Source organism: Tachypleus tridentatus, chromosome 2 (genome assembly GCF_004210375.1).
Source record: "Tachypleus tridentatus isolate NWPU-2018 chromosome 2, ASM421037v1, whole genome shotgun sequence".
NCBI lineage: Eukaryota > Metazoa > Arthropoda > Merostomata > Xiphosura > Limulidae > Tachypleus > Tachypleus tridentatus.
Window position 1 is genome coordinate 11,278,994 of NC_134826.1, and position 27,368 is coordinate 11,306,361.

The following is a 27,368-nucleotide window of genomic DNA, read 5'->3' on the forward strand; positions in this document are numbered from 1 at the left end:
TTTCTTTTCTGGTATTATTAACGATATAATTTACAGAGCAACTGTTTTAAGTTTCCTGTGACTGTTAAAAAAATATTTGTTTGCTTTCATTTTCGCACAAAGCTACGCGATGGCTATCTGGGCTAGCCGTCCCTAATTTAGCAGTGTAAGACTAGAGGGAAGGTAGCTAAATCATCATCATCAACCGCCAACTCTTGGACTAGTCTTTTACCAACTAATAGTAGGATTTACCGTCACGTTATAATGCCCCCACGACTGAGAGGACGAGAATGTTTGGTGTCATGGGGACTGAACCCGTGACTCTCAGATTTCGAGTCGAGCGCCCTAACCACCTGGCCATGAAGGAAATATTTATAGAAAACCATTCTGTTATTGTTAGAATATAGATTTTTTTTTGAATGATATAAAAATTATATTTCAAGCTATATTTCTTTACTTTAATCACAACAGTAGGAACATACAATAGTTTGATGCTGTAAAGAATGTTATAGGACATACCCTCACTCCGATCTTATCTTGATTTTCAAATGATATTTGTGAACTACAGCTGGTTGCTTTCATATATCTCTCACCTTTTCTATTCTTTACATTTCTCTTTATTCCTAACGTCCGAAGAACCCCTGGGGTTACAAAACAGCTTACATATTAGTCCGAAGGTGTGGAGACCCATGGGGTTACATTTCCACCTTTATCATTAAGCCTAACTTCTGTTGAACCCATGGAATTACAAAACGGAAAGTTTCTATAGCCGAAGTTTTGCATTAATACTTCCTTTATATAAATACTTCATCTGAATGAAACCAACAACAAGTTTGACCAACTTGTACTTCATGTTTACATTTTAAAAACTTTTATCATTTCAATAATTTGAAATTTACTCATCCGTGTAACTTCTCACCCTTACAAAAACTTAAGACTCAACTTTTTATTATTATATTACTTATCCCAATTTCATACCATGTGACTTATCAAGTTTATTTTAGTATTTATTTAGTAACAATTACCAGACTCACCAGTTTAGTAACAATTTCATGATTTAGAACTTCTTCAGTAACTATTAAATGACTTCCTTAAAAGTAGTTCTGTTTCAACACCATGAGGCTGTACGGAATGCAGAAACACCACTCAATGTAACTCTTTAATTATTCTTCATCGAGAAAAATTGGGATTAACAGTCACTTTATAACCTTCACGACTGAAAGGAGCGAACACGTTCAGTGAAAGGATTTAATTTCGCACACCGAAGAGTACGAACTTGACTAAACTTCATGGCTATTCCACTCAGGTATTAGTGGGATTACGGCCGAAAATGTCCTTCATCACGACACACTAATCTCTTTATTTTTTGTTAACAATAGTATTGATGTATTTATATATAAATACAACAGAATGTATTTTAATATCGATATACAGAGATCAATTTATTCTTTACCTTTTTAGGATCGACTCAAGGTCCTCATGAACGGAAACTCCTTAACGACATTCTTCGAAACTACAACGTAATGGAAAGACCTGTTTCAAACGAGTCTGATCCTCTATTGCTCAGTTTCGGACTCACCCTTCAACAGTTGATTGACGTGGTAAGACTTGCATTGTTATCCACGAGTATGTTTAACTGAACATACAATGTGGTAAGAGTTTAATTGTTGTCCACGAGTATGTTTAACCGAACATCTGATGTGGTAAGAGTTTAATTGTTGTCCACAAGTATGTTTAACCGAACATCTGATGTGGTAAAAGTTTAATTGTTGTCCACGAGTATGTTTAACTGAACATCCAATGTGGTAAGAGTTTAATTGTTGTCCACGAGTATGTTTAACTGAACATACAATGTGGTGAGTTTAATTGTTGTCGACGAGTATGTTTAACTGAACATCTGATGTGGTAATAGTGTTTAATTGTTGTCCACGAGTATGTTTAACTGAACATCCGACGTGGTAAGAGTTTAATTGTTGTCCACGAGTATGTTTAACTGAACATCTGATGTGGTAATAGCTTATCTGTTGTCCACGAGTATGTTGAACTAAACACTCGACGTAATAATACTATTATTTTTCCATGATTATATTTAACTGAAGACATTCATGTATTACATATTTAACTTAAGATATTCATGTGTTACATATGTAACTGAAGACATTCATGTATTACATATTTAACTTAAGATATTCATGTATTACATATTTAACTGAAGACATTCATGTGTTACATATGTAACTTAAGACATTCATGTATTACATATTTAACTGAAGATATTCATGTATTACATATTTAACTGAAGCCATTCATGTGTTACATATGTAACTTAAGACATTCATCTATTACATATTTAACTGAAGACATTCATGTATTACATATTTAACTTAAGATATTCATGTATTACATATGTAACTGAAGACATTCATGTATTACATATTTAACTTAAGATATTCATGTGTTACATATGTAACTGAAGACATTCATGTATTACATATTTAACTTAAGATATTCATGTATTACATATTTAACTGAAGACATTCATGTGTTACATATGTAACTTAAGACATTCATGTATTACATATTTAACTGAAGATATTCATGTATTACATATTTAACTGAAGCCATTCATGTGTTACATATGTAACTTAAGACATTCATCTATTACATATTTAACTGAAGACATTCATGTATTACATATTTAACTTAAGATATTCATGTATTACATATGTAACTGAAGACATTCATGTATTACATATTTAACTTAAGATATTCATGTATTACATATTTAACTGAAGCCATTCATCTGTTACATATGTAACTTAAGACATTCATGTATTACATATTTAACTGAAGATATTCATGTATTACATATTTAACTGAAGCCATTCATGTGTTACATATGTAACTTAAGACATTCATCTATTACATATTTAACTGAAGACATTCATGTATTACATATTTAACTGAAGACATTCATGTGTTACATATGTTACTGAAGACATTCATGTGTTACATATGTAACTGAAGACATTCATGTATTACATATTTAACTGAAGCCATTCATGTGTTACATATGTAACTGAAGACATTCATGTACTACATATATAACTGAAGACATTCATGTATTACATATTTAACTGAAGACATTCATGTATTACATATATAACTGAAGACATTCATGTGTTACATATTTAACTGAAGATATTCATGTATTACATATTTAACTTAAGACATTCATGTACTACATATTTAACTGAAGACATTCATGTGTTACATATGTAACTGAAGACATTCATGTATTACATATTTAACTGAAGTCATTCATGTGTTACATATGTAACTTAAGACATTCATGTATCCCATATATAACTGAAAACATTTATGTAGTACATACGTTAAAAAATACATCTTTATCAGTTTCTAATATTTAATATTCTGAATAACGTATAAATAAATACATTTAATAATTGCCGGTTATCGTTGGTGACACTTCAACAGTTGTTATTTCTCTTTCATTTAATAATTGTTGGTTATTTTTGGTGCAAGTTTAACAGTTACTGTTATTTATGTTTCATATATTACGTTTCACCATTTCATGTTATAATTTAGTAAGACTCCTGATACGGAGTGACACAAGGTTCAAGGTTACACACATCTTCACGTGTTTGAAATTAACAAGCAAATTTCAAAGTTCCAGTCCAGCTCGGCCTCAGTTAGTTCTTGTTCAGACGTATTTCTAGCACCGTAACTATGATTTTTTTCTATGTGTATCGATGCACGAGAATATTCATTTTCTTGTTTATTGTTGTTCACTGATTTTCACTCAAGCACTCATGTTAAACAGGTACTTCTACGTTGTTTAGTTTTACTGTTTTATTTGTAAACAGATATAGCACATTCAGAGCATATATTACTCATTCTTGACAAACTCGTAATACATTATTTAACTTTGTCGGTCTACAATTTCCGACTAGTTTTAATACAGGTTTTAACTTTACAAGTAGTTTTACACTTTATTATTAGCTAATACGTAGTTTTGTTCGTTATGTTCATTTCCTTGTAGTTTTACACTTTCATATCATCTTACTTGTAGATTTATAATGTCATGTTACATTACTTGTAGATTTATAGTTTCATGTTAAATTACTTGTAGATTTATAGTTTCATGTTAAATTACTTGTAGATTTATAATTTCATGTTACATTACTTGTAGATTTATAATTTCATGTATTATATATTAAGAGTAAAGATGATTTAACTTTAGGCAAAATTTAAGCAGTTATAAGAAAACACTATATATGATTTATGGAACACACAGATTAAAACATAACGCTGTAGGCATAAACCACAAAAATAAATCTACATATTATTACCTGAAGAAACCAAGGCCTCACCCAACCCTGAATTATAATTTTTAAAATCAATATATGAGTACAGATAACTGTGACACTTTTAGAGCAAAGCCACAATGGACTATCTGCTATCTCCACCAAGAAGAATCAAACACCAATTTTACATCTTTAAAACTGTTTGTACGTCCTCCAAGGAAAATGGATAGATAAGTATATATATATATACACTGCTGGCCAAAATCTTAAGGCCAATGAACATAAAGAAAAAAATATGCATTTTGCATAGTTAGACTCATTTGAGTAGAGCTTCGAAAGATGAAAATAAGAAAAGGGAAAACAAATATAAAAAAACTTTTTTAGCATTTAATAGGGAAAATGTGAACACTATGAAATAAGCCAAAATACTAGCTGGTCAAAAGTTTAAGACCATACCAAAAAGAAGTCCGAAACAGGGTAGGAAATGCTCAACAAGAGGTCTCAGTAGTGAGTTGCATGGCCATCATTACGAATAACTTCAACAATTCGCTTTGGCATGGTCGGTATAAGCGTTTGCAGAAGGCTGGCTGGAGTGTTATTCCAAGTGATGAAGATGGCTTCACGAAGATCATGCACTGTTTGGAATTGATGTCCATTTCTATAGACTTCCTACGCCATCCACACCCAACCATTTTCAATGGGGTTTAGTTCGGGCGAACACACTGGATGGTCCAAAACAATCACGTTATTCGCCATGAAAAAGTCATTTGTCCTGCTGAAAGATCCAGTCATTTCCACACAAGCGAGAGCCTTCAGTCAATAAGGATTCTCTCTCCAACATGCCAATGTAGCCAGCTGCTGTTTGACGCCCCTGTATTATCTGAAGCTCCATTGTTCCATGGAAGGAGAAAGCACCCCAGATCATGATGGAACCTCCTCCACTGTGTCCGGTGGGATATCTTTATCGTGCCAGTAACGTTGGAAGCCATCTGGACCATACAGGTTAAATTTTTCTCATCAGAGAACAAAACCTTCGTCTACTTTTCCACATCCCACGTTTGGTGCTTCTCAGCAAAGTTTAACCGAGCTGTTTCATGGTGTGGCCATTAAAGACGGTTACGGTTTTTAAAGCCTTTCTCTCGTAGATGCCGTCTTATTGTCCTTGAGCTACATTCTGCGTCCGTAAGGGACTTAATCTGGTTCGACGATCGGCTGGTGTCTTGCCGGACAACCCGTCGAATCCTCTTGCTCAACGCCGGAGTAATCTTATTTTCTCGAGGAAATCATCCGAAACTCTTGGTTGATTCCAACAACTTATTAATCGAATCAAATTGAAACTACTTATTGAAGTGTTTAAGTAGAGATATTTACAAGTTATTTTCTTATAAGTCTTGCCTTCTCCTTGTTTTATCTTAACTGTGCCTAGTGAATAAACAGTGTTCACGTTAATAAGTTGTTTTTTATAAACATGTTTCAGCTCTTGCGAGACCAAATGTTACGTTCTTGCGCCGCATTATCCAAAATATCATATTTTTGTGTTTTGACCACATTTTTTAAAAACTGAGTATATGTAGTTTTATCATTTTTTTTTGCTCTGGATGTATGTAGTCATATATTTTTGTGGTCTCAGTGTATGTAGTATTATATTTTTGTGATCTGAGTGTATGTAGTCTTAATTTCTGTGGTTTCAGTGTATGTAGTCATATATTTTTGTGGTCTGAGTGTATGCAGTCTGACCATATTTTTGTGGACTCAGTGTATGTAGTCTTATATTTTTGTGATCTGACTGTAAGTAGTCTTACATTTGTGTGGTCTCAGTGTATGCAGTCTTATATTTTTGTGATCTGACTGTAAGTAGTCTTACATTTGTGTGGTCTCAGTGTATGCAGTCTTATAGTTTTGTGATCTGAGTGTATGTAGTCTGACCATATTTTTGTGGTCTCAGTGTATGCATATTTTCGATCTGAAGAAGCGTTTATATACCATTCCCAAATGTAACATCAGACTATCTGCAAAACACCAAACAGTATCAAAATGTAGTTCTGATACATGCCGTTCTACTTTATGACGGTTGTGAATATTACGTGACTTGTCTTACTCCACACTTTGTACATCCTATAACATTTAGTTGTTTCTTACATCAACATGTGAAATATGTTTGTCTTACTCCACACTTTGTACATCCTATAACATTTAGTTGTTTCTTACATCAACATGTGAAATATGTTTGTCTAACTCCACACTTTGTACATCCTATAACATTTAGTTGTTTCTTACATCAACATGTGAAATATGTTTGTCTAACTCCACACTTTGTACATCCTATAACATTTAGTTGTTTCTTACATCACCATGTGAAATATGTTTGTCTTACTCCACACTTTGTACATCCTATAACATTTAGTTGTTTCTTACATCATATGTCATAATATATATATATCTGAAATTTACTTTGCTTTTAACTAGATTGGTATGAATTCTATTCAATTTCACTATTGTTACTAGCAACAGATTTCACTAAACTTATCTTAATTATCAATGGAAATGAGTTTAATTTGTTTAACATGATTCTTATCTCTTCTTTACAGGATGAGAAAAACGAACAGATTGTGACGAACCTTTGGTTAACGTTGGTAAGTTATTACACATCTAAGAACTAATTAAAAACACATGATCAGCCTAATCCTTCGCTGCATACACAAACCAACTGAATGTGAAAGTGAAGTCAGTCAGTTTGTTTCAAAATTCTATCCGATAAAATGTTGCATATTAAAGAAACTGCATAACTGATGTTGTTTAGGGATAGCTTTAGAACTGACTGTATGTTGAGGAAACGATGTGTGTTAGAAGAACACTTCACAACTGATATTCGTATCTATCCTTTGAGTTTTTATGCTTAGTGTACACAACAACAAACTTATTTTCTCTATATTACTGTACACAGAGATAAGATGCATTCCATCCTAAAGTAAACTTCAGTACGTTGGTGTTCAATAAAATAAATCATCATATTTACATTAACGACAGTACTTTATATGATGGTTACCGAAATAGCTTCCACAATAGCTTTATCATAGCTAGAAGTTAATAAAACAGCTCACACTATTCCTGAGTGAAATAACAGAGAGTGAAGACTACTCCCGAAGGAAGTAAAACAACAAAACAAAACAGAAAACACAATTATTAAGTAAAGCAAACAATTATCCTGAGTCAAGTTAATAAAACAGCTCACACTATTCCTGAGTGAAATAACAGAGAGTGAAGACTACTCCGGAAGGAAGTAAAACAACAAAACAAAACAGAAAACACAATTATTAAGTAAAGCAAACAATTATCCTGAGTCAAGTTAATAAAACAGCTCACACTATTCCTGAGTGAAATAACAGAGAGTGAAGACTACTCCCGAAGGAAGTAAAACAACAAAACAAAACAGAAAACACAATTATTAAGTAAAGCAAACAATTTTCCTGAGTCAAGTAAATAAAACTATATTTCCGAGTGAATTCAAAAGCAGCAAAAATATTCTTAAGTGAACTATAGAACTACATTCTTAAGTAAACTATAGAATAGAAAAATATATTCTTAAGTAAACTATAGAACAGAAACAATATTCTTAAGTGAACTATAGAACAGAAAATAATATTACCAAATGAACTGAAGAACAGAGAACAATATTCTTGAGTGAACTATAGAACACAAAATAATATTACCAAATGAACTGAAGAACAGAGAACAATATTCTTGAGTGAACTATAGAACACAAAATAATATTACCAAATGAACTGAAGAACAGAGAACTATATTATTGAATGAACTAAAGACCAGAAAACAATATCATTGAGCGAACTAAATAAAATAGAACAATATTCTTAAATCAATTAAAAAACAGAAATCAATATTGTTAAGTGAACTAGAAGACAGAAAACAATATTATTGAGTGAATTACACAAAAGAAAACAATATTATTGAGTTAACAACAGAACAAAAAACAGTTTTCTTAGCTAAATGACAAACAGTTGTGAGAACTCATCTCACAATATTCTGAGGTCTGGAGCATAAAATCTTTGTAGTAGTGAAACGAAGTAACAAAATAATTAAAACACGAAGATGTAAAAATTAAATACTCGGTGTTTAATGACATTTAAACCAGTGTTTATGATAGTCTAAACATAAATCTGACATCAGAGTGAACATGCACGATTCATGAAATGTTTATAATAGGATATTTATGTGATATTCTAGTTGAAACGTTAAGATCAATATTATTATTTATTTTATATTCCCGATAAAAGATGACTGAAGTGTCTCACGATATTTTAATTGAAATCCCAGGACCAGGTTGGTTATTCATTTTATACTGCTGTACTGGTGATAAAGAAAAAGCTGTAAACACGTTCTTTCAAACTAAGAGATTCAAAATGGAACATGAAATCCAAGCCAGTTGTTTAGATTAAAGACAGCATGTCTATTTACTTACTACACAATGAATGAAATCCAGCTGTTTATTTACCATACAATGAACTGGTTTCCGCTATTTACGTACTAAAAATTAATGGAATTTAGTTGTTTATTTAGTGCACAACTGGTAAACCTAGAAGTTTTGAAAATATTTGATTTATATACAGTGAGAAATTTTATCAAAATTTTATGGATGAATTATACATTAAAATAACCTCTTTTTAATGGAATTTTATTCCAAAGGTTCTTCAACGTACAAGTAAAATGATATCAAAATATTAATTTATTAAGAACAATCTAGTCCTAAAGTTAATTGAATTAGTTTTGGTACAAAACTAAGATTCTTATGGTAATATGGATGTTTTCAAGATTATTATGGTAATATGTATGTTTTCACTTTACAATCGAACCACTGTTAACAGTAAAGTTGTACATACAGTGATAATATGTGTGTTTATATACGTTAGAGACTTTGAAGAAGAAAGTCATATTTAATAACTATTTTAAGTCGAACGTAAAAGTTTGATTATGTCCAAGTTGATATCTAGATTCTAGAGTCTGACACATTTACTTAATAAAACATTTTACACGTCGTTTAGACTTCTAACAGAAACATAAATATATATCAATCAGAGACGATAAATCTTTTATTTTTCAAATTATTCTTTATAAGAAGAAATGAAAGGTTTGTTAAGAAATCTTTCTGTGTTTTGTCTTAGGAATGGGTGGATGTCAATTTAAGATGGAATGTGTCTCAATATGGAGGAATTCGAGATATACGGATAGCCCCCAAGTACCTCTGGAAGCCAGACGTTCTTATGTACAACAGGTAATCAATAATCGTACCCTATAGCCTGAAAGTACACATCGCGAGTCATGTTTTATCAAAATTTAATAGATGAATTACAACTTAAAATAATTTACATAACAGACAAGTCACTGTAACAGTAAAGTTGTAGAGACAGTATTAATACGTGTGTTTATTCACATTACCGACAAGTCACTGTAACAGTAAAGTTGTACAGACAATATTCATACATGTGTTTATTCACATTACTGACAAGTCACTGTAACAGTAAAGTTGTACAGACAATATTCATACGTGTGTTTATTCACATTACTGACAAGTCACTGTAACAGTAAAGTTGAACAGAGAGTATTAATACGTGTGTTTATTCACATTACCGACAAGTCACTGTAACAGTAAAGTTGTACAGACAGTATAAACACGTGTGTTTATTCACATTACCGACAAGTCACTGTAACAGTAAAGTTGTACAGACAGTATTAATACGTGTGTTTATTCACATTACCGACAAGTCACTATAACAGTAAAGTTGTACACACAGTAATAATACGTGTGTTTATTCACATTACCGACAAGTCACTGTAACAGTAAAGTTGTACAGACAGTATTAATACGTGTGTTTATTCACATTACCGACAAGTCACTGTAACAGTAAAGTTGTACAGACAGTATTAATACGTGTGTTTATTCACATTACCGACCAGTCACTGTAACAGTAAAGTTGTACAGACAGTATTAATACGTGTTTATTCACATTACCGACAAGTCACGGTAACAGTAAACTTGTACAGACAGTATTGATACGTGTGTTTATTCACATTACCGACAAGTCACTGTAACAGTACAGTTGTACACAGTATTAACACGTGTGTTTATTCACATTACCGACAAGTCACTGCAACAGTAAAGTTGTACAGATAGTATTCATACGTGTGTTTATTCGCATTACCGACAAGTCACTGTAACAATAAAGGTCTACAGACAGTTTTAACACGTGTGTTTATTCACATTACCGACAGTCACATAACAGTAAAGTTGTACAGACATTATTAATACGTGTGTTTATTCATATTACCGACAAGTCACTGTAACAGTAAAGTTGTACAGACAGTATTAATACGTGTGTTTATTCACATTACCGACAAGTCACTGCAACAGTAAAGTTGTACAGACAGTATTCATACGTGTGTTTATTCACATTACTGACAAGTCACTGTAACAGTAAAGTTGTACAGACATAATTAATATGTGTGTTTATTCACATTACCGACAAGTCACTGTAACAGTAAAGTTGTACAGACAGTATTAATACGTGTGTTTATTCACATTACCGACAAGTCACTGTAACAGTAAGGTTGTACAGACAGTATTAATACATGTGAATATTCACATTACCGACAAGTCACTGTAACAGTAAAGTTGTACAGACAGTATTAATACGTGTGTATATTCACATTACCGACAAGTCACTGTAACAGTAAAGTTGTACAGAGAGTATTGATACGTGTGTTTATTCACATTACCGACAAATCATTGTAACAGTAAAGTTGTACAGACAGTATTAATACGTGTGTTTATTCACATTACCGACAAGTCACTGTAACAGTAAATTTGTACAGACAGTATTAATACGTGTTTATTCACATTACCGACAAGTCATTGTAAAAGTAAAGTTGTACAGACACTATTAATACGTGTGTTTATTCACATTACCGACAAGTCATTGTAACAGTAAAGTTGTACAGACAGTATTAATACGTGTGTTTATTCACATTACCGACAGTCACATAACAGTAAAGTTGTACAGACATTATTAATACGTGTGTTTATTCATATTACCGACAAGTCACTGTAACAGTAAAGTTGTACAGACAGTATTAATACGTGTGTTTATTCACATTACTGACAAGTCACTGTAACAGTAAAGTTGTACAGACAGTATTAATACGTGTGTTTATTCACATTACCGACAAGTCACTGTAACAGTAAAGTTGTACAGCAAGTATTAATACGTGTGAATATTCACATTATCGACAAGTCACTGTAACAGTAAAGTTGAAAAGACAGTATTAATACGTGTTTATTCACATTACCGACAAGTCACTGTAACAGTAAAGTTGTACAGACAGTATTAATACGTGTGTATATTCACATTACCGACAAGTCACTGTAACAGTAAAGTTGTACAGAGAGTATTGATACGTGTGTTTATTCACATTACCAACAAGTCACTGTAACAGTACAGTTGTACAGACAGTATTAATACATGTGAATATTCACATTACCGACAAGTCACTGTAACAGTAAAGTTGTACAGACAGTATTAATACGTGTGTATATTCACATTACCGACAAGTCACTGTAACAGTAAAGTTGTACAGAGAGTATTGATACGTGTGTTTATTCACATTACCGACAAATCATTGTAACAGTAAAGTTGTACAGACAGTATTAATACGTGTGTTTATTCACATTACCGACAAGTCACTGTAACAGTAAATTTGTACAGACAGTATTAATACGTGTTTATTCACATTACCGACAAGTCATTGTAAAAGTAAAGTTGTACAGACACTATTAATACGTGTGTTTATTCACATTACCGACAAGTCATTGTAACAGTAAAGTTGTACAGACAGTATTAATACGTGTGTTTATTCACATTACCGACAGTCACATAACAGTAAAGTTGTACAGACATTATTAATACGTGTGTTTATTCATATTACCGACAAGTCACTGTAACAGTAAAGTTGTACAGACAGTATTAATACGTGTGTTTATTCACATTACTGACAAGTCACTGTAACAGTAAAGTTGTACAGACAGTATTAATACGTGTGTTTATTCACATTACCGACAAGTCACTGTAACAGTAAAGTTGTACAGACAGTATTAATACGTGTGTATATTCACATTACCGACAAGTCACTGTAACAGTAAAGTTGTACAGAGAGTATTGATACGTGTGTTTATTCACATTACCGACAAGTCACTGTAACAGTACAGTTGTACAGACATTATTAATACATGTGTATATTCACATTACCGACAAGTCACTGTAAAAGTAAAGTTGTACAGACACTATTAATACGTGTGTTTATTCACATTACCGACAAGTCATTGTAACAGTAAAGTTGTACAGACAGTATTAATACGTGTGTTTATTCACATTACCAACAAGTCACTGTAACAGTAAAGTTGAACAGACAGTATTAACACGTGTGTATATTCACATTACCGACAAGTCACTGTAACAGTAAAGTTGTACAGACAGTATTAATACGTGTGTATATTCACATTACCGACAAGTCACTGTAACAGTAAAGTTGTACAGACAGTATTAATACGTGTGAATATTCACATTATCGACAAGTCACTGTAACAGTAAAGTTGAAAAGACAGTATTAATACGTGTTTATTCACATTACCGACAAGTCACTGTAACAGTAAAGTTGTACAGACAGTATTAATACGTGTGTATATTCACATTACCGACAAGTCACTGTAACAGTAAAGTTGTACAGAGAGTATTGATACGTGTGTTTATTCACATTACCAACAAGTCACTGTAACAGTACAGTTGTACAGACAGTATTAATACATGTGAATATTCACATTACCGACAAGTCACTGTAACAGTAAAGTTGTACAGACAGTATTAATACGTGTGTATATTCACATTACCGACAAGTCACTGTAACAGTAAAGTTGTACAGAGAGTATTGATACGTGTGTTTATTCACATTACCGACAAATCATTGTAACAGTAAAGTTGTACAGACAGTATTAATACGTGTGTTTATTCACATTACCGACAAGTCACTGTAACAGTAAATTTGTACAGACAGTATTAATACGTGTTTATTCACATTACCGACAAGTCATTGTAAAAGTAAAGTTGTACAGACACTATTAATACGTGTGTTTATTCACATTACCGACAAGTCATTGTAACAGTAAAGTTGTACAGACAGTATTAATACGTGTGTTTATTCACATTACCGACAGTCACATAACAGTAAAGTTGTACAGACATTATTAATACGTGTGTTTATTCATATTACCGACAAGTCACTGTAACAGTAAAGTTGTACAGACAGTATTAATACGTGTGTTTATTCACATTACCGACAAGTCACTGTAACAGTAAAGTTGTACAGACAGTATTAATACGTGTGTTTATTCACATTACCGACAAGTCACTGTAACAGTAAAGTTGTACAGCAAGTATTAATACGTGTGAATATTCACATTATCGACAAGTCACTGTAACAGTAAAGTTGAAAAGACAGTATTAATACGTGTTTATTCACATTACCGACAAGTCACTGTAACAGTAAAGTTGTACAGACAGTATTAATACGTGTGTATATTCACATTACCGACAAGTCACTGTAACAGTAAAGTTGTACAGAGAGTATTGATACGTGTGTTTATTCACATTACCGACAAGTCACTGTAACAGTACAGTTGTACAGACATTATTAATACATGTGTATATTCACATTACCGACAAGTCACTGTAAAAGTAAAGTTGTACAGACACTATTAATACGTGTGTTTATTCACATTACCGACAAGTCATTGTAACAGTAAAGTTGTACAGACAGTATTAATACGTGTGTTTATTCACATTACCAACAAGTCACTGTAACAGTAAAGTTGAACAGACAGTATTAACACGTGTGTATATTCACATTACCGACAAGTCACTGTAACAGTAAAGTTGTACAGACAGTATTAATACGTGTGTATATTCACATTACCGACAAGTCACTGTAACAGTAAAGTTGTACAGACAGTATTAATAGGTGTGTTTATTCACATTACCGACAAGTCACTGTAACACTAAAGTTGTACAGACAGTATTAATACGTGTGTTTATTCACATTACCGACAAGTCACTGTAACAGTAAAGTTGTACAGACAGTGTTATACGTGTGTTTATTCACATTACCGACTAGTAACTGTAACAGTAAAGTTGTACAGACAGTATTAATACGTGTGTTTATTCACATTACCGACAAGTCACTGTAATAGTAATATAGTACAGACAATATAAATACCCACTATTCGTTGTTAAAATAGTAACCCAAGAGTTGGCGGTGGGTGATGATGGCCAGTAGAGACTCAATTACCTTTGTTGTTTTTTGTCTCTCGTTGATTTTGTGTCAAAACTAATACTAACCACTAAAATTATTATCTACGTAATCAAATAAGCAGGTAGAATGAACGACAAATTATCCTATTATTATTATTATAACAAATCAGAAGAGAAAATGTTAAAATAATTTTTTATTATTATAACATTGCAGACAAGAAAATATCTTATTATTAATACAACAGTGCAGAAGACAAAATGTGAAATTATCTTATTATTATTATAACAGTGAAGAAAATAAAATGTGAAAATATCTTATTATCATTATAACAGTGTAGATGATAACATGGAAAATATCTTATTATTAATATCATAAGAGTGTATTAAAGAAAATGTGAAATCATCGTATTATTATTATAACAGTGTAGAAGACAGAATGTAAAAATATTTTATTATTATTATAACAGTGCAGAAGGAAAATGTGAAAATATCTTTTTATTATTATAACAGTTCAGACGATAGAATGTGAAAGTGTCATTATTATTATTAAAACAGCGCAAATAAGAGAATGTGAAAATATCTTATTATTAATATTATAACTGTGCAGACGATAGAATTTGAAAGTATCTTATTATTATTATTATAACAGTGCAGACGATAGAATGTGAAAGTATCTTATTATTATTATTATAACAGTGCAGACGAGAGAATCGATAGCACGTTTCCCACAAACATTGTAGTCCAGCATAACGGTAGTTGTTCGTATATTCCACCGGGGATCTTCAAGAGCACGTGCAAGATTGACATAACATGGTTTCCATTCGACGATCAGAAGTGTATAATGAAATTCGGATCTTGGACCTATGATGGAAACGCCTTGGACCTCTTACTTCCTAGCGAAGAGGCAGATCTCTCCAATTATTTAGTCAATGGAGAATGGGACCTGATAGGTATTTAGCAAATAGAACATTTACACTGCAGACTTAGCAGGCTCATTACTGACCCATATCAGGCGAAGGAGAGACTACCTTATTACTTCAGATAAGCTAGTTCATGAAGCGTCCGAGAAAAACACAATGTTTAGGTTGAAAAAAAAAATAATCTATACAGCATTTAGCACTGCAGACTTACCAGTATGTCCATTCTCGTCCATTTTTATAAATACGAAAATAGCTTATCTCATTAGTTGAGTTAAAGAGGAAAGAATTTGATATAACCTAAAACATTAAAAAACGAAAGATTTGTGCAAGTGGTTAATGGCACTAAACTATTCCAAGAGAGCCTTGCAATGATTAGGGTTAATGAAAGATGACAAAATAACCATGGGTAAATTGAACATGATACTTAACCAGCTCGGAACGATCATTGAAATTAAACATAGGAAACATTAGAGTACCACACTAAGCCTAATCTCTGTAACATTTCAGCTTCTTTCTCTTAAAAATTTCAAAATATTTTTAAACGACAAAAATACAATAAAGTAGAATTGGTATAAACACCATGAAGCCTGATACGTATAAAGACTACATGATACAGTAAATAAACTATATAACACAATAGGTAACACCTGTATTGTTCTACAGTGTTATAGATAACAATTTTTATAAGACCTATCCTAAGCTGAAAACAACATATAATAATTTAAGCTAACGAATATCGTTAGAATGCAATACCAGCAACAGTAGAAAGTATGGTGAATTTAACATGTTTATTAAAAACATTTAAAATTGACTGTTTACTGAATAAGATGTTAAATTTCTTAACTAAGGTTTACATCTAAAAGTAAAACATGTTAAAATATCAAGATGGAATATTCTCATTTCGCCTTTTAAGGATTAATTAATTTTTTTGATAAATGTATCAGGTTTTCCAGGCGTTCGTAACGTGATCTACTACACATGCTGTCCAGAACCATACGTGGACATCACGTTCACGTTGCATATCAGACGACGGACACTTTACTATGGCTTCAACCTTATTATTCCTTGTGTATTAATATCTTCGATGGCCCTGCTGGGGTTTGCTCTACCACCGGATTCTGGAGAGAAGTTAACATTGGGTCGGTAACCCTAGTTTGACATTTGGGTTTACAATTAACTTTCCATTTCACTTGTGAATAAGCAAATGTATTTCCGTAATTAATTTAAATATTAAAAACTAATTAATTAACATCATATCCACAATTAAAAAATGAATTATTCAATATCGATTTAAGTTTTTAAAATTTATTAACTTTCGTTCAATAAAACAGAGGCTAAAATTTCCCATCATAATTTTATAATTACTAAATATTACAGGTGTTACAATCCTATTGTTTTCTTTATACTTGGGTTAATGTGTTATAATGACTAAAAATTTATTCTCTAAATGTAAAAATCCTGTTATATTTTATACTTGACGTAATGTGTTATAATGACTAAACATTTATTTTCAAGGTGTCACAGTCCTATTGTTTTCTTTATACTTGACATAATGTTTTGTAATGACTTAACCTTTATTCTTTAGGTGTCACAATCCTATTGTCGCTGACGGTTTTCATGTTGCAGTTAGCTCAGTCCATGCCTCCTACATCCGATGCTGTATCCATCATAGGTGATGCTACACTCTCTACATGTCACCACTTGTATCCCTACTTGCACGTGTCAGTAGACCTTACCTTGTTCCCAGAATGAATCATCCATGCTCGCTTGTTGTTATTTCCAGGTGTCACCATCCTACTTTCCTTGACGGTGTTTTACTTCTCGTGGCGGAAACCATGCCACCGACCTCTGATGGTATTCCTCTGATAGGTGTGATGTTTGTGTCTGTTACCTTGTGTTCACTAGTTTCATATTAACAACTATACACACATACCAACCTTAATGATACCTAAATATCTCCACGCAAACAGCCACATAAAGTAAAATTAGTTAAATACAAAATAAACACTGGAGAATCCCAGCAAAATTATAATAAATCAACACTACCAGTTTATCTTTCTATAAACTAATACTATCGCTTTATCCTTTTTCAAACTAACATTGCCAGTTTATCCTTTCATAAACTAACACAATCAGTTCCCTACCTTTGGCCCCGGCATGGCCAGGGGTTAAGGGTTCGACTCGTAATCTGAGGTTCGCGGGTACAAATCCGCGTCGTATGAAATCTGCTCGCCATTTCAGCTGTGGGGGCGTTATAACGTTACGGTCCATCCCACTATTCGTTGTTAGAAGAGTAGTCCAAGAGTTGGCGTGGGTGGTAATGAGTACATGCCTTCCCTCTAGTCTTACAGTGCTAAATTAGGGACGGCTAGGGCAGATAGCTGTGGTGTTGCTTGGCGCAAAATTCCAAAACAAACAAACAATCCCGCACTTTACATGTTTAAAGTTTGTGGTAGTAACTATTTGATTTGGTCAGTTCTCCAGTAACTTAGTTTTGTGATTTCATACAGGTATAAAGAATATAATATAAACAACTATACAGAATATAAAGTACAGAATTTTTTATCTAGTTTTTGTTTAAGTTTTTTATCCTTATGTTTCATACGACGAAACAGTAACAAGGCTAGAGACTCACAATATTAATATATGGGACTCGATTCACCGCGGTAGAAACAACAGGTAGCCCAATATTTATTATCTGCTATGGTTTGAAAAATTACAAAGCAAACATATGGAACTTAATTTGCATTTCTCAAATCAATACGATAAACTAGTTATTAGAATTATCAAAGTCAACATATTAAAACTAGATAAAGCCTCTTTCAAAACAAATATATTATTCCAAAGCCAATGTATTAAAACTATGTTAAGTTTATCCAATATCAAAACGTCCTCCAAAATGTTAAACTACGTACAGGCTTTCAAAGGTCTAAAATTATAAAAATTGGTAGAATTTATATTAAAACACTTCGTTCAATTCGCGGGATTTTCGAGAAGAATTTTGGAACTAAAAGTTTGACACACAACTTGTGTCTAAATTGATTTTTAATAAATACTCCCACTATACTTCAAAATTGACACAGTCTTTCTGTAAACTGGATTAGCACTTTGTTAATATTTAATATGAAGATGGGGTACTCAGTGTTGTAAGGAAGCTTACATTTTCAGTCGCCACATTCCAATTGAATAGTAGTTTATGTAGCTTTCAGAACCACGACATCTCACTGATTGGTAAGTTCTACACATTCTGTTAACCTCTACAAACTCATTACGTCCTCACACATAACGAGCCAATACTGTTCCCTATTTATCAGATTATTGTAAACTTAAATTTGACAATTGGTTACTTGAACCGTAGGCAACAATAACGAAGCAAGCTCAATGGTAGATACTTCTAAAACGAGCTAGTGAAGCCTAACACATATTAGTGATTAAAGTAAATGAGTGGTTTTGGTTTTATTACCAGGCAAACCTTATAGCATAACACATATTAGCGAATAAAGTAAATGAGAGGTTTTGGTTTTGTTACCAGGTAAACCTTAGATCCTAACACGTATTAGTGATTAAAGTAAATTAGTGGTTTTGGTTTTATTACCAGGTAAACATTATAGCATAATACATATTTGTGATTAAATGAGTGGTGTTCGTTTTGTTAGCAGGTAAACCTTATAGCCTAGCACATACATTCTTGTGCAAATTAATTGAAACAAATGGTCATTTTACAATATTTTCAACATGGCGGCCGGTGTAGGCTCGCTGGACCGCTGATTTCCTTTAATAGTCATTTTTTTTTCACACAGACAGCGTCATTAGCTGTGTTTTGCAGTACGGTCGATCTATTTTTGGGATATATGACGAAATTTTGAGGAATATAACGTCATTCGAAATTGCGTTAGAAGGGCAAGGAGACCAGTCAAAAAACAACTTCTTGCCAACGCAATGAAGAAAAAACGGTATCAATGGGGTCTGAAATACAAGAACTGAACGCAAGAACAATGGAGAAAGGTGTTATTCAGTGAGGAGACTCATTTCTTCGTACAGGGTCAAAGAAGTCTGCATGTTCGCAGATCTCTAGGTGAGAAACTTCGAGAATCTCACATCAATCAGTTCGTAAAACATCTCTTGAAGAAGATGTTTTGGAGCTTTTTCAGCTACTATGGCGTCGGAGGCTTACATATTGTGCAAGGCATGATGCGAAGACCACAGTACATCGAAGTTTTGCAAAGAAAAATCGTTCCAGAATTGAAAAAAAAAGGTTTCCAGATGGATCTGGCATTTTTCAGCAAGATCTGGCTCCGTGCCAAACATCGAAACTTGTGAAGAATTTTATGACTACAACGCGAATAAAGGTGCTGGACTGGCCTGGAAACTCTCTGGACTTAAATCCTATTGAAAATCTTAGGGCGATTTGTAAAGAAAGACTTCGAGGAAAAGACTGTACTACGAAAGATAAGCTAATTGAGGCCATAATTGAGATGTGGTACCGCGATCCAAAAATTAGTAAAGATTGCAGTCAACTCGTTGAATCGATGCCAAAGCGAATTAATGATCTTCTGAAAAATAAAGGCGGTCATATCATGTATTAATTTGTGAGTAATTTTTGGATTATCGGAAATAAGACGTAAAAATTGAAAAAAATCGTAATTTTTTGTCTTGTTTCAATTAATTTGCACAAGGATGTATTAGAGATTAAAGTAAATGAGTGGTTTACTTACCAGGTAAGCCTTATAGCCTAGCACATATTAGTGATTAAAGTAAATGAGTGGTTTTGGTTTTATTACCAGGCAAACCTTATAGCCTAGCACGTATAACCTAACAATAATACCCCTATACGTGTTAGGATCTCACCAATATTCCGTTTGCGGGTTAAATACCCTTCAGTATCTCATTTTGAGGGATAAATGCTTCCAGCACATCCTTATATAGATTAAAGATTGACGAATACCTCATTGTATGGATGGACCTATCCACAGCGCCCCACTCAGCGGGCTAAAAGCTACCTGGAACCCTGTTACTTGAGTTTAATACTGTCCAGTACCCTATTCTGTGGGTGAAACACTCTTAACTATTCCCAACACCTACATACTTTGTCTTAGCCTCACTTGTTTGTATTTGCACTCTGCCTGCCGAAGCATGTTTTGTACTTCTATCACAGTCTCTACACTCAACATCTGTTGTTGTCACAGAACTGAATGTCAATCTGTTGTGTCTACAGCACAGCACTTAGTTTAAGTGTTTGTTATATTTAGTATGTTGACGTTTTCTTTTTATCTTAACGTAAAGTTAACTAATTTGTTTATGATATAACACTAGCATATCAGGTTGAAATATTTACTGTAAGCACTCTAGACAACATTTTCAATTTCAAAGAAAATATGGACAAACATTTGATTATCAAGTATTTTCAATGTTCTTAGTGTTCACCGTTTACTTTAAATCAAACAAAATATCCTACCAAGTTATAGGTTTGTTTTTAAAAACTGATATTTGTTTAAAATATTTATGACGCTGCTTCACTTTGAAAACAGAGGTTCATATGAAAACCTTGAAGAGGGTGTCATCGTCAGTAACATTAAACTTATAAGATTGGTTGAAATATGCTTAATATCTAACTGATGAACCGTTCTTCCGACTGTTTTCATATACTGTCCTTCTTCAATAGGTACGTATTTTGCTTGTACGATGGTGATGGTGGCTTTCTCTGTCGTCATGACGGTCGTCGTTTTGAACTACCACCACCGTAACTCGGACACCCACGAGATGCCTGACTGTGTGTGTATCAAAACTTGATTTTCGTTAAACAAGCAACTGGTGATGTTACTCTGAACTAAATTAAAGTAGCCAGTTCACATAAAGTTACACGAATACTTGGTTAAAAACACAATTGGTGGTGTTCCTCTGAACTAAATTAAAATAGCCAGTTTGATTGAAGTTACACGAATACTTAGTTGAACAAGCAACTGGTGGTGTTATTCTAAACTAAACTTCAAATACCCACTCTCTAAAGTAATACGAATACTTTGTTAAACACGCAACTGGTGGTGTTATTCTAAACTAAACTTCAAATACCCACTCTCTAAAGTAAAACGAATACTTTGTTAAACACGCAACTGATGGTGTTACTCAGAACTAAACTAAAATAGCTAGTTTGATTAAAGTAACACGAATATTTGGTTAAACACGCAAGCGGTGGTATTACTTTGAACAAAACTTAAACAGCCAGTTTCCTTAAAGTTCAACGAAAATTTGGTTAAACAAGCAACTGATGGTGATACTCTGAACTAAACTACAAATATCCAGTTTGTATAAAGTAAAACTAACATTTGGTTAAATACCCAACTGCAAACTAATGTTGTTATTCTGAACTAAACACTGCAGTTTGTTGAACTTTAAAATAAATATTTATAAAGTGTTCTAAGCGAAATATTTGGAATATATAATACATACCTTAAGTTGAATTCAGATGTACTCCTCAAGAGGAACAAGAGTTCAATAACATCATCTACTTACTATATATCTAATCCACTTCAATAAACTCAGTTAACATTCTCTAGTCCTAGGAAATAACTATATATTTCCTAGTAAATCATATCATTTAATATTACTTATCAAACAAGCAGTTCGAAGTTAGATACAAAACAAACCACTTAGTGTGGAACAGTATAACATAAGGTCCTATATTCAATATGATACCAAGATGGGGTGTGATCTGGTGTTAATATGTTGAACTGCAGAACATAATATCATATAATCAGGATTGGGTGTGATCTGGTGTTTATGAGTAGAAATGTAGAACATAATATCATGTAATCAAGGTGGGGTGTGATGTGGTGTTAATTTGTTCAACTGTAGAACATAATATCGTATAATCAAAATGGAGTGTGATCTAGCGTTAATGGGTTGAACTGTAGAACATAATATGTAATCAAGATGGCGTGTGATCTGGTGTTAATGTACAAAGATATAGAACATAAAATAATACAATCAAGATGGGGTAGGATCTAGGGTTAAAGTGTTCAGCTATAAAATATAATCAATATCGGGGGTGATTTGGTCTTAGAGTGTTGATCTGTAGAAATTAATATCACATTATCTAGACGGGGTATGGTCTTTATTAATGTGTTCAAGTGTAGAACATAATATCAAATAATAAAGATGGGGTATGATCTGGTGTTAATGTGTTGAACTGTAGAATATAATGTCATATAAGAAAGATGGCGAGCGATCTGGTGTTCATGCCTACAACTGTATAACATAATATCGTTTAATCAATATGAGGTGAGTTCTGGTGTTAATGTGTTGAACTGTAGAACTTAATATCATATAATCAAAATGGGGTGTGTTCGGGTGTTAAGGTATTCAGCTGTAGAACATAATATCATATAATGAAGATACATTGTGGGGTTTCATCTAGTATTAATGTGTTGAAATGTATAACATAATATCATATAATCAAGAACGGGGGTGATCTTGTGTTAATATGTGTAACTGTGAAACATAATCTCTCATAATCAAGATAGGGTGTTATCTGGTGTTAATGTATTGAGCTGTAGAACATAACACCATGTAATCAAGATGAGGTGTTAACTAGTGTTCGTATGTTGAACTGTAGAACCTAATATCATATAATCAATATTGGGTGTGGTCTGGTGTTGATATGTTGAGCTGTAGAACACAATATCATATAATCAATATGAGGTGTGATCTGGTCGTATTGTGTTGAACTATATAACACAATATCATACAAGAGAGATGGGATGTGATCTGGTGTAAATGTGTTCAGCTGTATAACATATAATATCAAGAAGGGGTGTGATCTGGTGTTAATGTGTTAAGCTGTATAACATATACTATCAAGAAGGGGTGTGATCTGGTGTTAATGTGTTCAGCTGTATAACATATACTATCAAGAAGGGGTGTGATCTGGTGTTAATGTGTTCAGCTGTATAACATATACTATCAAGAAGGGGTGTGATCTGGTGTCAAAGTGTTGATAAGTAGAACATGATATATAATCAAGATGGAGCAATCTGGTATTAATGTGTTGAACTGTAGAACATAGTATTATATATTCAAGATGGGGTGTGATTTGGTGTTAATGTATTGAGCTCAAGAACATAATATGTAATAAAATGGGGTATCATCTGGTTATAATGTGTCGAGCTCTAGAACGAAATATCATATAATCAATATAAGGAGTGATGTAGTGTTTGTTGAACTGAAAACATGATACCACATAAACAGTATGATTTATGATCTGTTGTTAGAGTGTTGAGCTGTAGAACATAACACCATATAATCAAGATGAGGTGTTAACTAGTGTTAGCATGTTGAACAGTAGAACAAAAATATATAATCAACATTGGGTGTGTTCTAGTATTAATGTGTTCAGCTGTAGAACATAGTATCATATAATCAATATGAGATGTAATCTTATTTAATGTGTTGAACTGTATAACACAATTTCAATTAATCAAGATGGGGTGTGATCTAGTGTTAATGTGTTAAGATTTAGAACATAATAACATAAAATAAAAATGGGGTGTGATTTGGTGTTAACGTGTTGAGCTGTAGAACAAAACATCAAATAATGAAGATTGGTGTGATCTGGTGTTAATGTGTTGAACTGTAGAACATAACATCACATAATCAATACGGGGTTTGATCTGATGTTAATTTTTTGAGGTGTAGAACATTATACCAATTAATCAAGATGTGATAGGATATGGCGGTAATGAGTTGAGTTGCAGAACATAATATCATATAATAAAGATGGGGTGTGAACTGGTTGGTGTTAATGTGTTAAGTTGTAGAACATAATATCATATAATAAAGATGGAGTGTGAACGGGTTGGTGTTAATGTGTTCAGTTGCAGAACATAATATCATATAATAAAGATGGGTTGTGAACTGCTTGGTGTTAATGTGTCAAGTTGTAGAACATAATATCATATAATAAAGATGGAGTGTGAACGGGTTGGTGTTAATGTGTTGAGTTGCAGAACATAATATCATATAATAAAGATGGAGTGTGAACGGGTTGGTGTTAATGTGTTGAGTTGTAGATCATAATATCATATAATAAAGATGGAGTGTGAACGGGTTGGTGTTAATGTGTTGAGTTGTAGAACATAATATCATATAATAAAGATGGAGCGTGAACGGATTGGTGTTAATGTATTGAGTTGTAGAACATAATATCATATAATAAAGATGGAGTGTGAACGGGTTGGTGTTAATGACGGGGTGTGATCTCGTGTTACTGTGTTGAACTGTAGAACATAATATCAAATAATCCATATGGGTTATGATCTTGTATTAATGTGTTGAGCTGTAGAACATCATATCAAATAATCAAGATGTGGTGTGATCTGGTGTGTTGAACTCTAGAACATAATATCAAATAATCCATATTGGTTATGATCTGGTATTAATGTGTTGAGCTGTAGAACATCATATCAAATAATCAAGATGGGGTGTGATCTGGTGTGTTGAACTCTAGAACATAATATCAAATAATCCATATTGGTTATGATCTGGTATTAATGTGTTGAGCTGTAGAACATCATATCAAATAATCAAGATGGGGTGTTATCTGGTATTAATGTGTTGAGCTGTAGAACATCATATCAAATAATCCATATGGGTTATGATCTGGTATTAATGTGTTGAACTGTAGAACATCATATCAAATAATCCATATGGGTTATGATCTGGTATTAATGTGTTGAGCTGTAGAACATCATATCAAATAATCAAGATGGGGTGTGATCTGGTATTAATGTGTTGAGCTGTAGAACATCATATCAAATAATCCATATGGGTTATGATCTCGTGTTACTGTGTTGAACTGTAGAACATAATATCACATAATCAAGATAGGATATGATTTGGTGTTAATGTATGGAGCTGTAAAACAGGAGGTGTTGCTGACTGATCATTAATGTCTTTTTCCTTTTAAGATAAAATCTATATTCCTCGTTTGGCTTCCCTGGATTTTGCGCATGAGCAGGCCAGGTCGAAAAAGAAGAGAAAAAAGTGTCTTGTTCAATAAGAAAATGAAGGAGTTAGAGCTTAAAGAAAGGTCTTCCAGAAGCCTGCTGGCCAACGTCTTGGACATTGATGACGACTTCGGACCGGCGTACTCCACATCTGGCTATTTCCACGTTCCTTCATCCGATGACAGTGGAGCTATACATTCATGTATTACTACGCAAAAAGAAATTAGTGCTATTATTCGTGAACTGCGTTACATAACAAACCATTTGAGAGATGATGACGACGCAAACGAAATCATAGCAGAGTGGAAATTTGCTGCCATGGTAATTGACAGAGTGTGTTTAATCATGTTTACCATCTTTACGGTGGTGTCGACGTTTCTGTGCCTGTTTTCAGCGCCTCATCTTTCAGCTTGAGTTACGCAAGATCCACACACGTAAAAAAATTCACGGTTATCAAGGTGGTTTTGTATCCTGTAGTAGAAACTGAAAAACCGAATTTTTCTAGTGATGTAGTCATAACTGAGCTTGGGCCTCAATAATACGAACAACTGACATGTTAATCAGATGTGACGTCAAAGTAATTTTACCATTTTTACCCAGAGATTCTGAAAATAAACATCAACTTCTATCAGAGCAGTAAGGAGACAGAAGCAAGATAGGACAATATGTTGTATAGTAATTTCGTGTTTCTCATTATAATGAACTCGTAATTTGTTCCACAAAACACGAGGAGCAATTTCCAGCGGAAAAGACGTTAGAATTATGATATTCAATTTCAGTTCTCTGTTAAGTGTAACCCTGCTATGTAGGCGGCAGGTGCTTATAGTCATTCTGGTCTCGGGTTCTAAATGAGCCTTCATGGCTCTAACCCGGACGTTATTCCAAATTGTATAATAACGTGCTTTAAATAAGTTTATGTTAAGGTAGAAACTACAACGTAACAAACTATAGAAATATTTATACGTTACTCTAATCAAAACCGTGAGCTTCTTATAATCACACGTGACTATAATCAGAACTGTGAGGCTATTATAATCACACATGACTATAATCAAAGCTGTGAGCTTCTTATAATCACACGTGACTACAATCAAAGCTGTGAGCTTCTTATAATCACACGTGACTATAATCAGAACTGTGAGGCTATTATAATCACACGTGACTATAATCAAAACCGTAAGCTTCTTATAATCACACGTGACTATAATCAAAGCTGTGAGCTTCTTATAATCACACGTGACTATAATCAAAGCTGTGAGGCTATTATAATCACACGTGACTATAATTAGAACTGTGAGGCTATTATAATCACACGTGACTACAATCAAAGCTGTGAGCTTCTTATAATCACACGTGACTATAATCAGAACTGTGAGGCTATTATAATCACACGTGACTATAATCAGAACTGTGAGGCTATTATAATCACACGTGACTATAATCAAACCGTAAGCTTCTTATAATCACACGTGACTATAATCAAAGCTGTGAGCTTCTTATAATCACACGTGACTATAATCAGAACTGTGAGGCTATTATAATCACACGTGACTATAATCAAACCGTAAGCTTCTTATAATCACACGTGACTATAATCAAAGCTGTGAGCTTCTTATAATCACACGTGACTATAATCAGAACTGTGAGGCTATTATAATCACACGTGACTATAATCAAAGCGTAAGCTTCTTATAATCACACGTGACTATAATCAAAGCTGTGAGCTTCTTATAATCACACGTGACTATAATCAAAACTGTGAGGCTATTA

The 27,368-nt window shown here is 33.1% G+C and overlaps 1 protein-coding gene across 1 annotated transcript in view; it reads left to right on the top strand.

Annotated features, from left to right (window-relative positions):
- The window catches only part of LOC143238120 (neuronal acetylcholine receptor subunit alpha-7-like), a 62,315-nt gene extending 36,289 nt beyond the window's left edge, over nucleotides 1-26,026 (top strand). The window contains exons 2-9 of the mRNA XM_076478082.1: nucleotides 1,441-1,580; nucleotides 6,896-6,940; nucleotides 9,485-9,594; nucleotides 15,374-15,627; nucleotides 16,542-16,736; nucleotides 17,183-17,269; nucleotides 21,260-21,369; nucleotides 25,560-26,026. Coding sequence (XP_076334197.1) covers nucleotides 1,441-1,580; nucleotides 6,896-6,940; nucleotides 9,485-9,594; nucleotides 15,374-15,627; nucleotides 16,542-16,736; nucleotides 17,183-17,269; nucleotides 21,260-21,369; nucleotides 25,560-26,012 — 1,394 coding nt within the window. The 3' untranslated portion in view covers nucleotides 26,013-26,026. The remainder of the gene's footprint in view (nucleotides 1-1,440; nucleotides 1,581-6,895; nucleotides 6,941-9,484; nucleotides 9,595-15,373; nucleotides 15,628-16,541; nucleotides 16,737-17,182; nucleotides 17,270-21,259; nucleotides 21,370-25,559) is intronic.
- The last annotated feature ends 1,342 nt before the right edge of the window (nucleotides 26,027-27,368 follow it).